This window comes from Rissa tridactyla, unplaced genomic scaffold (genome assembly GCF_028500815.1).
Source record: "Rissa tridactyla isolate bRisTri1 unplaced genomic scaffold, bRisTri1.patW.cur.20221130 scaffold_29, whole genome shotgun sequence".
Classification (NCBI taxonomy): Eukaryota; Metazoa; Chordata; class Aves; order Charadriiformes; family Laridae; genus Rissa; species Rissa tridactyla.
The window spans coordinates 4,256,399-4,271,330 of NW_026529507.1; the positions used below are offsets into that span (position 1 = coordinate 4,256,399).

General features: G+C 51.8%; 1 protein-coding gene across 1 annotated transcript; it reads right to left on the reverse strand.

The window, feature by feature from the left end:
• Positions 1-13,636: 13,636 nt before the first annotated feature.
• LOC128903375 (olfactory receptor 14J1-like) lies at positions 13,637-14,122 on the reverse strand (the record flags this gene model as incomplete). The annotated part of the gene is made up of 1 exon (XM_054187393.1): positions 13,637-14,122. A coding segment is annotated over one exon (486 nt), but the record flags the coding sequence as incomplete, so codon positions are not given.
• Positions 14,123-14,932: the final 810 nt, after the last annotated feature.

The following is a 14,932-nucleotide window of genomic DNA, read 5'->3' on the forward strand; positions in this document are numbered from 1 at the left end:
AGTACAGTGGTCTGCAAGGACAGTGTCTTTCAAGTGCGAGAGTGTGGTCATACCCATAGTCAGGACAACAAGCAGAGCTACCAGAAGAAGAGCTGGGGGAAACCAGACACTCATGGGGAAGCCCCATAGAAAAAAGGAAGCATGAAGAGGTGGATGCCAGGATGAAAACAAAGGAGGAATTGAGGAATATGGTTGGTTTTGGAAAACCAAAGCTCCCGTAGAGTTGACACTTGCAAGGGATTTGAGGGGCACAACAATGAGCAGTTACTCCTTCAGGAACAGCTAAAGAATAAACAAAGATAATGTGTGGTCACGGCTGAATTTGCAGAGAGTAGGTGTAGATAGGTACGAGGTACTCTTGGCCTGCGTCTTCACCAGCAAGGTCTCCCAGGTCTGTGTGCCTAAGAGGCAGAACCCCATGCGAAATCCAGCAGTGGGTGGAGATCAAGTCAGGGGCTGCATAGGTAAGGTCAACCTTTGGTCGTCCATTGGACCAGACAGGATGAATCCAAGGATGTTGAGAGACCAGGCTGATGTCAGAGCAGGGCTGCTCTGATCCATTTTGGATCACTTTGCGTGGCTGGGCAGCAGCTCTGTGGAAATGGCCCTGGCGCTCCTTGAGTTTTATCAGGCCAAACAAGAGCCAGCAGCAAAGGCGGCCAACAGCATCTGAGGCTGTATGAGCAGGAGCACAGCCAGGAGAAGTGATTGTCCTGCTCTGCTCAGCACCTTTTACACCACACCCTGACCAGTGACAGTGAGACAATGGCAAACAGGAGCCAGCTCACTGGAGGGCCACTAAGGTGGTAGCCCTTCCGTTGTCCTTCAAGTGTTTGTGTGATTTCCCTAACAACAGCAGCATATACCACAACAAAAAAACATTAAAGCAACAACATCATTGATCAGCCTAAATATAAATACCTGCCCTGGAGCAGTCTACATCTGTGGTAGCCCCTCTGGGCAATGACAATGGAATCAAAGAATCAGCATCGCAGAACAGTAGGGGTTGGAAGGTTTGAAGAGGTAAGGTCTGTTCAGAGGATGTTTAGACTTCTGTGACACTGACTGTGAAAACATTCATGAGAGGCCTTTACCCTATTTACAGCCAGTAACCTGAAGCCCTACCACCACCTCTAAGTGAAGGTAGTAGGGTAGCAAACACCGAGGGAAATGGGCAAGACAAATTGTAGCAGGGCTGAGTAGAGAGGAAGGATCACCTCCACCGACCTGCTGGCAGTGCTCTTCCTAGTGCAGCCCAGAAAGCCATTGGCCAACTTTGCTGCAAGGATGCAAAGCCTGGAGAAGAGAAGGCTTTGGGGAGACCTAATATCAGCCTTCCCACATCTTCTTGGCTAGCATCAAGAAAATGCAGACGGGCTCTTCAGTATTGTGCGTGATGGGAGGATGAGGGCCAATGGCATCAGCTGAAACAAATGAGCAAAACTTTCTCCCTGTCAAGACAGTCAAACACTGGAGAAGATTTCCCAGAGAGCTTGTGTCATCTCCATCCTTGGAGCTTTTCAAGCCCAAAATGAAGGAAGCCCTGAGCAACCTGGTCTGACCCCGTAGCTGACCCTGCTGTGGGCAGGAGGGTGGCCTAGAGATCTCCTCAGCTTCCTTCCAGCATGAACGATTCTGCGTTTCAATCCACCATCTTTCCTTCATGAGGGGAGGGAAATCGGTCAGGTTCCTGGTGACCGTGGAAGTCAACCAGAAAGTGTGGTCAGACGATCAGGGACTTTCTTGTCGCACTCCAGGCATGGTTGCTCAGATGCAGGGCTGCTTGGCAGGTCCCCCCAGACAGCCCTGATCCTTTCCATTGTTTCACCGTTTCTTTTTCCCTCTTTCCCCACTCAAAAGTTTTTCCCCTTGACCATCCCTGTACCCTCCCATGGGCAAATAGCCCACCTCTATTTACCCTTTCCTCCATGGTCCTAGTTTGGCTTCCTTTGTACTTTCATTTGGTGTTTCCGAGCTTCTCACCATGGGAATGTGTACCTTGGTGAACAATGGCATTGATCAAGTGCCTCCTTTGATTATCTGTGGTGTCCTGCGATTCCTCATGCTGTTATCTTGTCAGAGGCAGCACATGTCAGGGAGAGCCATCTGCAGGCACACATGAACGACTGGCCCAATGGAGCTTCATTCCTGGGGGACCCTGATAAACTCTGGGACTCAGCAAATGGAAAACTCACACAGTTTTACAAGCAGAAGTGGCCAGGCCTTTCCTGGGGGCAGGATCACCCCAGAGATGAGGGCATGCTGGGACCTGACTGGCCAAGGACTGACCCCGAGGAGAAGGGCCTGGGCATTACGAGGGATGCAACTTTAGCCAGTGGTACATGCGGACCGTGAACTGGACTAGCTGCACACAGGGCTGCATTAGGGGGCACACGGCCACCCAGACAAGGCACTTATCATCCCCCTTGACCCAGCACTGTTGTGGACACATCTGGTCTAGTGTGTCTGTGTGTGGGGCTCTCTGTTCTGAAGGAAGGAGGAGGAAGTGGAGAAGCTCCAAAGGACATTGGCCAGGATGGCATTTGAGGCCTTTGTGGAGAAGCTGAGGGAGCTGGGCTTTCTGTACCTTTTGATGTAGATGCCCAGGGCTCTCTAGGAGTCGCCTGCACCTGCTTGAAGGGTGGCTTCAGAGGCGGTGGAGCTTTTCTTGGTAGTAGGAAGAGAAGGAAACCTCAAGAAACTGCAGCTTGGAAGGTTTGGACTGCATGTGAGGAAAAAGAAATCTCACCCAAAGGGGTGCACTGTGGTGCAAGAGGTCACCCAGAGGGAGTCTTGATCAGCCCATGGCTTTGTGTTTCAAGGAACAGCCGGTGAGAGTGGAGAGACATCAGAAAAGATATGGAAATGCCGGGGCGAGAGCGATGTGGGAAAGCACGATGGGTGCCTGCAGCCTACAAGGAAAGAGGCACAGGCATGGGACAGTGATGGTCAGCCTGCAGCGGAGATGGTGTAGGGCTCTGGCCAGGCTAAAAAGCCCAACAGCACCAAGGTCTTTGTCCCCTTGGCTATGGCACTTGCCTCTGCCACCAAGGCCCATCAGAAGAAACTTTATTTTGAGGCTCTGGGCTTGGTTTCTGCTTCACGGTTGCATGGGGAAGGAGGGAGGTGTTGCACAGTCTCCCTACCCTTGGCCTTGCTCACCCTCACACCCCACTGCCCCCAGGAAGAGCCCTGAGCCACACCTGAGGGGCAGGATCTGCCTTCCCAGGGCCTGAGGGTCAGGTTTGGCCCTTCTGCTTCATCAAACAAAGCAACAGCTTTACAGCCACCTGCACTGTGCCTTTGCCTTCCTGCAATCACAGCCTCCAGCTATCTCCTCTAACGAGTCCATGGGGAGACTTTGTCAGTAGTGGCCCTCAGTGGGGCCCATTAATGCTTCCAGGTACTTTGAGTTTTTCTTCTGACTTCTTGAGCAGTTTTTTCAATCTTCTCTCAGTATTTGAGGTTCATGGACACAGAGCTAAATACGCCACGGGGCTCATTAAAGTACAGAAAGCCCTAAAGACCTATTTCTCTTCCTTCAATTTCCTTCAAGTCTTCAAGACATCTACAGTGAATTGGAGTTTTTTCATAGTGTAGTTAAGAAGGAAGATTTCAAAGAGAACCTAATATTTCTTCTTCTTATTATTATTATTATTTTAAAGGGTTTTTTTTAATTTACCTTTCAGTTTACAGAAGAGGTGATAGTAGTTTTCTGCAATTGATATTGATCCAGAGGGTCTCCTCAGGAGGTCTGGATGTTTAGGAAAAGCAGTCCCTTGAGGTGACATTGTATGGACATCCTTGCTCCTCACCCCCACAACCCCACCATCTCTGTCATTGGCCAACTGGGATTTACATCAGTTTCCTTCCATCAGACTTCTCCACTGATCTCTGCAGCTGGATGTTACAGCTCCATTGCACCAGCTCCCACCCGATCTCCTTGGAGACCTGGCTGCGCCCAGGCACAGAAGGATTTTTCCCCTTTGCAAGCAAAGAAAAGTAAAGAATAATCATGTTTGAGAAACACTAAAACACCCTCTGCAGCCATATGCTAAGTAGAAGCTGCCTCTAATGAGGTTGCTTTTCTACGAGGGATAATCTTATGAGAAATAGGTACAAACAGATAGGTATAAAGACTTAGTTCTTCTGAAAACTCTTTCTTAGGGGAACCTGCAAATTTGCAGACAGCTTAGAGCAAAGCAGCTTCTCCTCAGGCCCTGCATCATCAAACCTGCAGCTAGCGTATGCGATAGTGAGTGAAGAAATAGAAGATAAGCGGGTGAAGCGTATGCAGGGGAAGAAGGCCTTATTGTGGCTTGGCACACAGGGAAGCAGTCTCTGGAAGCAAGCGGTGCTGTAGAGGAAAAAGGTGGCCGAGGTGTCTGGGAGTCCCTCTCAGAACCCAAGTGTGAAAGGAAGAACGTTCCTGTTTTTGACAGAAGAGTTCATCTGGAGTCAAAGTGTGGCTCAGATCTTAAGTAGAGCCAAGGGTGAGTGTGAATTGGAACAGGATGATCTTTAAGGTCACTTCCAACCCCAACCATTCTGTGATTAAATTAAACCACTCCTCAACTGTGTGCCAAGTACAGTCTGCCACCAATGAGGTTCATGTTCCACAAGGCAGAACCATACAAGAAATCTTTTACACAGAAAGTAATCTAAAAAGTAACCACAATTAAAGAGTTGGCTACAGACAGAATTAGACACATTACTGGAATATAGACAAGCTTTTCACTCCCTGAAGCTCAAAGCATCTTCTGGATTGTTGAGATGTGTCTAAGTGATGAAAGAGGAAGGGCAGGGCAAATCTAGAGAGCAATCGCATGTGCTTCTGTTCAGATGTGCTGCTGGAAAGGTGACTCCAGACATGGTCTATTTTTTAGAGAGATGTGGAAATACGTGAAAGATGAGGGAGATTAAATGCACAGCCTGATCGAGAGAGTACTGACGATGCAAACAGAGTGGAAGGTCAATAGCTCTCCTCTTCCTATTAATGCACACCCTGAAAACCACTCATTTTGATCTCATCAGAAAACAATTACATGATATTTAAATTATTTCAGTTATTTTGTGTTAGTTGATGAGATTGTGCTCATACACGTGCCAAAATGTCTCAGTTCTTTAGGCAGAGCTCCGCAGTCTGACCATCAGTGCCCAGCGGTATCTCCAGAGGACGCAGTGTCTCTGAAGCACGTGCCGGGGACTGGCCACTGTCACAGAGGACCTGCTGGAGAGCAGAGCCCCTCGGAAGCTGCAGCTGCAGCCTGGGCAGAGGGTCCCAGGGCACCCACACTGGCACCACACGCCCATGTCCCTCTAACTGCATCCCACCCCAATTTTATCATCTCTTGCCTTTGCAAACAAATGCATTACAAAAAAATCCCCCAGAGATCAGTATATTAAAACAAGAGAAATCCAAGCAAGGAGGATAACACCAACAAAATGTTAAGCTTCAAGTTGCAAGAGGACATCATCCCAAGCACAAACCAAGGCTGGGCAGAGAATGGCTCGAGAGCAGCCCAGAAAAGAATGGGTTGCCCACAGAAGTTTTGGAGGCTCCATCCCTGGAGGTGTTCAAGACCAGGTTGGATGGGGCTTTGAGCAGATGAAGAGTGACACCTACAAACGCCCATTTCTCATAGAGGGTGCTGCTGAGAGCAACACCGGTTATTATTTGATCATTGTCCGGCCAGAACTGAGCCATCTCCTTCCCGCTAACGCTACCAGGGGTGAAGGCGGTCAAGAAGAGAAGAGAGAGAATCTCAAAGTTCAAAAAGCTGCTGTGAAAACGAGGAATTTTTTACCCCTGGTATCCCAGGGGTGACTGTGGAAGAAAAGTGTTATAGAAACCTTTGTCCTGTGTCTCTGGGTTCATCTCCATGTCTCCCCAGGGGTTCCACTCCAGAACCATAGAATCATAGGATTGGAAGGGACCTCTGGAGATCGTCTAGTCCAACTCCCCTGCCAGAGCAGGGTCACCCAGAGCAGGGTCATCCAGAGCAGGTTGCACAGGAATGCGTCCAGGCAGGTTTGGAAGGTCTCCAGAAATGGAGACTCCACCACCTCTCTGGGCAGCGTGTCCCAGTGCTCTGCCACCCTCAAAGTCAAGAAGTTCCTCCTCGTGTTTAGGTGGAACTTCCTATGCTCAATTTATGCCCATTACCTCTTGTCCTGCCGCTGGGCACCACTGAAAAGAGCCTGGCCCCATCCTCCTGACACCCACCAAGTATTTATAAGTGTTGATAAGGTCCCCCATCAGCCGTCTTTTTTCCAGACTGAAAAGACCAAAATCCTTCAGCCTTTCTTCATAAGAGAGGTGTTCCAGTCCCCTCAGCATCTTGGTAGCCCTTTGCTGCACCCTCTCCAGCAGTTCCCTGTCCTTCTTGAACCGGGGAGCCCAGAACTGGACACAGTGCTCCAGGTGCAGCCTCACCAAGGCAGAGTAGAGGGGGGGGATGACCTCCCGCCACCTTCTGGCCACACTCCTCTTGATGCATCCCAGGGTGGCATTGGCCTTCTTGGCCACCAGGGCACATTGCTGGCTCATGGTCATCCTGTTGTCCACCTGGACTCCCAGGTCTCTTTCCACAGAGCTGCTCTCCAGCAGGTCAGCCCCCAACCTGTCCTGGTGCATGGGGTTATTCCTCCCCAGGTGCAGCACCCTACACTTGCCCTGGTTGAATTTCATAAGGTTCCTCTTTGCCCAGATCTCCAGCCTGTCCAGGTCTCTTTGGATCGCGGCACAGCCTTCCAGTGTGTCAGCCACCCCCCCCAGCTTTGTGTCATTGGCAAACTCGCTGAGGGTGCACTCTATCCCCTCATCCAGGTCATTGATGAAGATATTGAAGAGGACTGGGCCCAGTACTGACCCCTGGGGAACACCACTCCTCACTGACCTCCAACTAGACCCTGTGCCCCTAATCACGACCCTCTGAGCTCTGTCTTTCAACCAGTTATCTATCCACCTTTCTGTCCATTCATCTAACCCACTCTTCTTAAGCTTCTCTATGAGGATGCTGTGGGAAACCATGTCGAATGCCTTGCAGAAGTCAAGGTAGACCACATCTGCCGCCCTCCCCTCATCTATCCATCCAGTCATGCCATCATAGAGGGCTATCAGATTAGCCAGATATGATCTCCCCTTGGTGAATCCATGTTGAGTACTTCTGATAGCTGTCCTGGAGGTTTGGCAGCTCCGCCTGAAAACGGCTGCCAATCTTGAGGCACCTGAAATTGTAAGGAAGAGGAGGTGAGGAAGGCAAGTTGGGAACAGATACAGCATGATCAGGAGACACCTAGGAAGAAGAGAAATGTGAGGAGCTGCACTAAATAAGTTACGTCTTTCCCAGCAAAGCATGACTAGCTCTCCTCTAACAACTTCCACAGTCCCTTCGAGCACCACCAGCATCACCGTGCTGCCCCAAGAGTTCTTTTGTGCCCCATTGGGCAAGAAAGTTTGTCCTTCTCTCAAAACCTGACCAAACTGGCGAGGTTCACTCCCAGAGCAGCAGCGAGCTGCAAGAGCTGCGCTACTAAGCAAAAAGTGCATCGGAATGTTGTGTAGAACATGGGAGGCTGGCAACGCTCTTTATGACATAAGCACAGACAGTGCTTCGCTGGGCATTTTGTTGCGTTTCTGGCCAAAACGGGGGTATCCTCTGGCCAAAAGAAACCCACTGTTGACCTCAGCAGAATTGGCCAAGTGAGAGGGAGAAAGTCAATGCCAACTGCGAGGGGCCTGCACAGCCCAGTTGCTGCACCAGCCTCCCACTTACTCCCCATCTGTGGTTCCCTCATCCCCATTTTTCCCAGCATTTGCTCTTATCCTGACTGCTGGGCCACAACTCATGGCTGAATGCAGATTTTAGTGCTATCCTTCATCAGACAAAACCCAAAGTCCCCGGCCGTTCTGCCTGAAATATAGAAAAAAAAATGCTCAAGATAAAAATCATTCTGCTGACACTATCCTTTAGCCTTCCTTGCCATCCTCATTCTCGTACACTACTAACTACTCCCTTGGGATTTCCAGGCTCCCCAAAATCCCCTGGAGTTAGAGAATTTCTTCACGCACGAGAAATTCCCCATCCCAAGGGCTACCGGTCCCCTGGGCCCGACGCACGAGGCAGTAGCAACCCCTCAGGACAGGGCCCGACCTGTGGGAAAGCACAACATCAATGAACCCCAAACTTGGGAGATATTTAGTCCCCAAAGCAGCTGCAGCACATTGCTCAGTGAGGCGAGCTGCCATGACTGCCCTCAATGAAAATCTTTTGGGTGTGAGCTCCAGAGACCCATCTCTAACAGCGAGAAGTTCATTTGGGTGGACTCTTGGTCTCCCTTCCCTCCCACTGGCAACGAGACACCAATCATTTCCACTTGAGCGAGTGGTTCCCATTCTGCAGCTTTGGATTATTGCTGACCTGTGCACGAGCCCTGATATCCATCATCGAATTTAATGTTAACCATGGCTCAGTAGGTAATCAAGCTTTACGTACTGTCTCTGTCACTAAGGATGGTTGTGGATAGTTGCTGAGTAGTTGTTAAGGAGAGAATCAAGGGGAATTGTTCAAAGGAACATCTGCAGCCTCATTATTTCTTATACCTGGCACACTAACAGCTTCAATGAACATCTAATCAAGATGTTTCTACAAACAATGCCAATTTGGCAGTGAAAAATAAAGTCCAGGTGTCCTTTGGGGATTCACAACCGCTGCAGAGCCGGAGGCGGATGGCCCTGCTGTCCCTGTCACAGGACTCCAACTGACAGCAGTTACCAAGGCCCTTTGGGAAGACTGCACTGGGTGTCACCTTCTCTGAAGAGGACCTGCTGCTTCCCTCTGGCTGCCATTAGCAGCAGAGCCCTCTGGTTCTCCAGCCCACGCTTTGCCCCCTTGGACGCAGGAGGGACCGTTTTTCAGCTGCTGCTTTAACAGCTGCTTTTGCTGTGCTCCTTTTCTGTCTCTCTTCCTACCGCATCCGTCAGGATGGGCTTCTTCTCATTCCAGATGGAGCCCAAAGCCTCAGAGTACACTGCCACCCCTACTTACCCACCCTAGGATGTGTTGAAGAAATAACAATTAGCAAATAGGAACTCTACCCATAGCGCGTATCTGGCCAGCCTATAAAGCTGTAACAGCTCATCCTAAAGCTCCGAAGGCATAGACCAGCCATCACTTTGATCCCATATTTACCTCCTGTATGATCTGTCCTGAAGGTCAAATCATCGTTACCTTCAGAAGAGGATGGAAGGTGAGGAGAAGTGGGCAGTAAACGATGAATGGTTGGGAAAAAGCAGCCAAGCAAGTGGCAAAGGCAGGAGCCGAGTTGTCCCAAGGCCAGCTCAGCCCAAGGAGCTTTGGCTGGCGCGCTCTTGAGGATGCCAAGCCCTGGCCAGGTGAGCTCACAAGCAGTGGGTGGGTGCCGCATCACTGCCCCTTTGTGACAGGGGCCACCCCCACATGCACGGGGACACACTGTGGCCCCTCAGCCACCACAGCTGGGGCACCTCCTGCAGCCACCAGCCGGCAGCTGTTGGGCTGCCCCAGGCACTGCTGGCCAAGGGCTGCTCATCTGCCCACAGAGCTCCCGCCTCTGCCTGGAGCCGCACCAGCCCCAGGCATAAAAACCTGCCCAGGGCTGTCAGCGAGCCCCTTCACAGCTTTGGCCGGCACAGTCGGGGGGCTGAGGACTTCTTTTCCACTCTTCCCAGGTGCAGGACTGCATCCACGAGACTCCTGCAGCAAAGCACTTGGTGTCTTATAAGTTCGTTTCCAATGAATTTTATTTACCCCCCAAGATACAGCCACAGACTGACTTCGAACTAGTGCTACCAAAGAACCCCCTTGAGCAACTGCGCTGGGTGCACCTTGGGTGGCTGCCAGGCCCCCACCCAGCTGCTCTCCCACCCTGCAGCTCCAAAAAACATTTGTGAGTGGCTTTTTAGCATCTTGTTTTACCCCACGACCTGCCTGGAGAGCAGTGAGTGTTGCCTCTGCCCCAAGAAGGCAGCTGGTTGTTATCCCTGCCCTCCTTGAGCTCACCAGTTGGGCCCCTGCACCTCCTGCGTCCTCCAGTTTTCCCCACTCTTGCTCGGGGCACTGAGTTCCTCCTGCTCAGCTCAGGGCAGGGAGTTTGCCTCCTGCTCCACTTGGGGAGGCTTTCTTCTTTATATCCTTCCCTTGGGGCATCCAGTGTGGCCTCAGCCTTGCTTGGGTGGCTTCTTTTCATCGTGTCCCCCTCAGGACAGCTGGTTTTCCCCTCTCTTGCCTGGGGAGGCTCCTTTTGCCCCTGCCCTACACCAGGTGCCTGGATTTACTCCTGCCCTGCTCAAGGTGGCTCTTTGTGCCTCTGCTGAAATCGGGGTGACTCGCTTTGCTCCTGCCCCACTTGGGGCATTTAATTTTTTCCCTCTCCGGCTCAGGGCATCTCCTTCTGCCCCTGCCCCCGCCCCGCTCGCAGGGGCCATTAATGTCCCGGCCACAGCAGGACCACCGGGGCTCCAGCGCCATTTCTCTGGGACCAGCCCCTGGCCAAGTGCTGCCCTGAATTGTCACATCACAACCACGCTTTTGCTTCCCAGCCTCCTCTAGCACCGCTCCTCCAGCTGGCATCTGACATTGAAAAAAGAGCCTGAGCCCTGTGATCCCTCAGCTTTTATACTGAGCAAGATGCAGGTGGGATGGAGTACTCTGTTAGTCAGCTTTGGGTCACCTCTCCTGTGCGCTCATTCCCAAAGGTGCCATCCCTCTACGCTTCTCCCTTCCGACCCTCCGTGCCCTGCCATGTGTAACCCACCACAGTCATCCTTCCCAACTCTCCTGCTACCAACAGTGCTAACAGGGTGGGATTCCTCAAGGGCTCCCCCAGCTTGGCATCATCTACAAAGGAGGTGAAAGTGCATTGTCTGCCATCATACGGAGAGATAATAATGTTCCATAGTAGTTGTCAAGGGCTGGTCTTTGATGGATGCCACTAGTAAGTGGGTTCCAGAAGGACTTTGTACCACAGATGATGTCCCTCTGTCATTATTCAGACAGCTTTCCACAAACCACATCGTCCACTTCTTCAGCCCATATGTCAACAACCTGGCTATAAGGAGACTACAGAAGACCATGTTAAAGGCCTTGCTAAAGTCTGGGTACACAACAACCCCTTCTATTCCCTCCCACATGTCTTCTGCCATCCCTTTCTTGTCCTTCAAATGCCTGCAGATGGCTGCAGGAGGACTTGTCATATCCCTTCCCTGGTGAGGCTGGCCAGTCTGTCATTGGCCCAATCCTCCTTCCTGCTTTTTTGAAAACTGGTTTCATTTCTGCTTTTTCCAAGGCTCTCAGATGGCTCTGGCCTTTCCAAGGTGTTGGAGAGAGGTCTCACAATGGCACTGGCCAGCCTTCTCCATCTCCATGACACCAAAAGTCTTCTCACTATGACACGCTGCCAGAGGAGTGCCCAGGACACAATACTCACTGTCCAGATCCTTGGGGGCCGCTTCAGAAGAAAACCAGAAGTGATTTCTTCCTACAAGCCCACGACTCCAACGGGATCTCTCGGCAGCCGACAGCTTTCCTAAGCTGTTTCTGTCAGTTCCTCCCAACCCCCATCCTTCCTTCTCCTCAGGCTGTAGATGAGAGGATCGAGCAGGGGTGAGGTGCGTGTTGAAACAGGGCTTTGTTAAACTCTCTCAGGAGGGCTGTTCTGGGCATCCCACTGACAGTGGTGGGGGTGCCGCAGAAAGGAGTGGCTCCAGGGAGGGCAGAGGAGCCGGTGGAGAACGCCTTCTGCCTGCCCATGCTGGGCAGGAGAGCTGCCCCCAAGTGCAGCTCTGCTGCACACACAGGATTCCAGCATGAACAGGAAGGGGAAGATTGGGTCTAGAAAGAGGTTATGAAAACAAAGTCCATGATGAATGTAATGGTTTCACATCAGGAGAGTTTCAGCATTGGTGCAAACAGCCCAGCCCACCTATTTCTGAAGACATTTGCTTCTCTGTCAGGTGCTTAAAAAAATTGTGAAGGACGTTCAGAGAGGTGAAACATGGAGGGTGTGTGCCTCTCACTGCATTCCTACTCCCTAGACGTGCTCTGTGCTCTGTGAGAGGTGAGAAATGCCATCTTCTAGAGGGCAATGCCGCTCACGCCTGCAGAACCCTTTCGGACTGCACAGGGGAGATGCTCCACAGAGGTGCTTCTGTCACACCGTGTAATCAAAGGGACAGGCCATGAAGAGAGGGGAGGGTGAGGTAGCACACAGGTGTTCCTGGAGACACACACGGCACTGTCAGGGCTCTGGCAGGGCTGCTCAGAGACACGAGTCCTTCCCTGGCACGGGCAGAGGCCCTGCAGCAGACTCCATGGCCTCCTGTTGCCACTCCCAGAGGCCGGCAGCACCTCAGCCCCGCGCTGTGTCTCCCTGCTCGGCACCTCTCTGAGATGCCCCACGGCGTGAGGAATGGACACAGGGACCTGGGGTCAAGGAAGCCCATCCCAGTGCTGCATTCAGGGGGTTTCCCAGGGGACGTTACTCTCCAATGAAGGGACACGGCCTGTCCCACAGCACTTTCGGGCATTTCTAAGAACAGCTGCTGGTGTTTGTGCTCTCTCGGGTTCATGTCCCCACATGCACACGGTGTGCATGCCGAAATCTCCTCTGAACCATGCAAACAGGGACTTCTGACCTCGTTATTCGGTGTCTCTCCACAGGCAGACAAACATCCTCTCTGGGTTTGCGTAGGCGTCCAGTTCTGCAAATGGTGGTTTCAGGTGTCTGTTCTGTGACGATTGCCCTGGGACAGCTTCCCCGGGGTGTCCAGCAAACAAAGGCACAGACCAGACCCCGCTCTGCTGGTCCTTCAGTCCTGTCCCTGGAGGTGTGGCTGTGCAAGGACACTGTTGTGTGTGCCCTCACCCTGCACACGCACACTCTTTACCTCTTTACTGGGCATCCCTCACCAGGGCACGTTTGAAGGAACGCTCTTGACAGCAACTGTGGAAGAAGACCTAATCCTTCCTGCACTGCCCTGAGCAGATCCCCTTTCATGGTGGAAACTCTGTTATGCAGACGAGCTTTTTCTCAGAGGTGCCCATTGCTTCTCCGTGCCTGTGATCACAGAGCTGCTACACAGCAGCACCATGACCAAGCTGCCAGAGCACTCAGGCCTTAGATCAACACAGGGGCTCAGAAGGCGAGTGTGGAAGTGAAAATAGAGCAGCCCCGGAAAGAACAAGTGCTGGTGCTCTGCAAGTACTGGGATTCTTTCCCCTCCTCCTCGGCGCTCAGGCTCTACCCCTGCAGCTCTACCCGTGCAGAAAAGGCCTGAGAAGAAGGATTTTGGGCATGAGTCTGTGAGTCTCAGAAATTTGGATAGATAGGTAGTAAAAAAAAAATCTCAAATAATGACATTTATTTGTGGACAAAAGTATATAATTTTTAAAAAAAAAAAGTAAGAAAAAGCCAAAACCCTCAACCAAACCTAACACACAGTTACCTAACCCCTAACCAAACCTATAGAAGACGGGCTTGGCGTATAATGAATTACATTATGAGTGATTTGCGGGAGACAGTTTATTGCTGCAGAAAATAACCTGGTCATTAATTTCCAGAGGGCATCCTTGAGCTCCTGGTTCCTCATGCTGTAGATGAGGGGGTTCACGGCTGGAGGCACCACGGAGTACAGCACAGCCTCCACCACATCCAGGGATGGGGAGGAGATGGAGGGGGGCTTCAGGTAGGCAAACACGGCAGTGCTGATAAAGAGGGAGACCACGGCCAGGTGAGGGAGGCACGTGGAAAAGGCTTTGTGCCGTCCCTGCTCAGAGGGGATCCTCAGCACGGCCCTGAAGATCTGCACATAGGACAGCACGATGAACACAAAACACACAAAAGCTAAAAAACACCCTAATACAAGAAGCCCAACTTCCCTGAGGTAGGAGTGTGAGCAGGAGAGCTTGAGGATCTGGGGGATTTCACAGAAGAACTGGTCCAGGGCATTGCCCTGGCAGAGGGGCAGGGAAAATGTATTGGCCGTGTGCAGGAGAGCATGGAGAAACCCACTGCCCCAGGCAGCTGCTGCCATGTGGACACAAGCTCTGCTGCCCAGGAGGGTCCCGTAGTGCAGGGGTTTGCAGATGGCAACGTAGCGGTCATAGGCCATAATGGTGAGAAGATAAAACTCTGCTACAGCACAGAAAAAGAAAAAAAAGACCTGTGTAACACATCCTGCATAGGAGATGGCCCTGGTGTCCCAGAGGGAATTGGCCACGGATTTGGGGACAATGTTGGTGATGGAGCCCAGGTCAAGGAGGGCGAGGTTGAGGAGGAAGAAGTACATGGGGGTGTGGAGGCGGCTGTCACAGGCGATGGCGGTGATGATGAGGCCGTTGGCCAGGAGGGCAGCCAGGTAGATGCCCAGGAAGAGCCCGAAGTGCAAGAGCTGCAGCTCCCGTGTGTCTGCGAACGCCAGGAGGAGGAACTGGGTGATGGAGCTGCTGTTGGACATTTGGTGCCTTTTGGTGTGGAGCACTGAACAAGGAGGAAAGCACAGTGACAAGTTAGGGGAGACTTTTCTGAGAAAAATCAACACCAGTTCTCATACCTCACACTCTGCTCTGCTTTTCCATTTCTGTCAGATCTTCATTCAGCTCTGTGGCTGGAGCTCTGGTTGGTTCTGTCCAGGTGTGCCAGGAGGAGCGGGACCTCTGCCCGCCGGATGCCCAGGAGTCAGCCCTGCTCTGCAGCAGCAGATTCGTGGGAATGGGGTGGGCAGTCCTGGTGTCCCAATTTCTCAGATTAACCTCTCCTCGTGAAAAAAGGGCTTGTCAGTCTCTGCACTCCCATTGCCATGAAACCACAGTTGCAAGAGTGTTGGAGAGAGGTTCTTATACAGCTCTCTCCCGTCTCAGCAGGAGATTCTCTTGGATTTCAGAAACCCTCA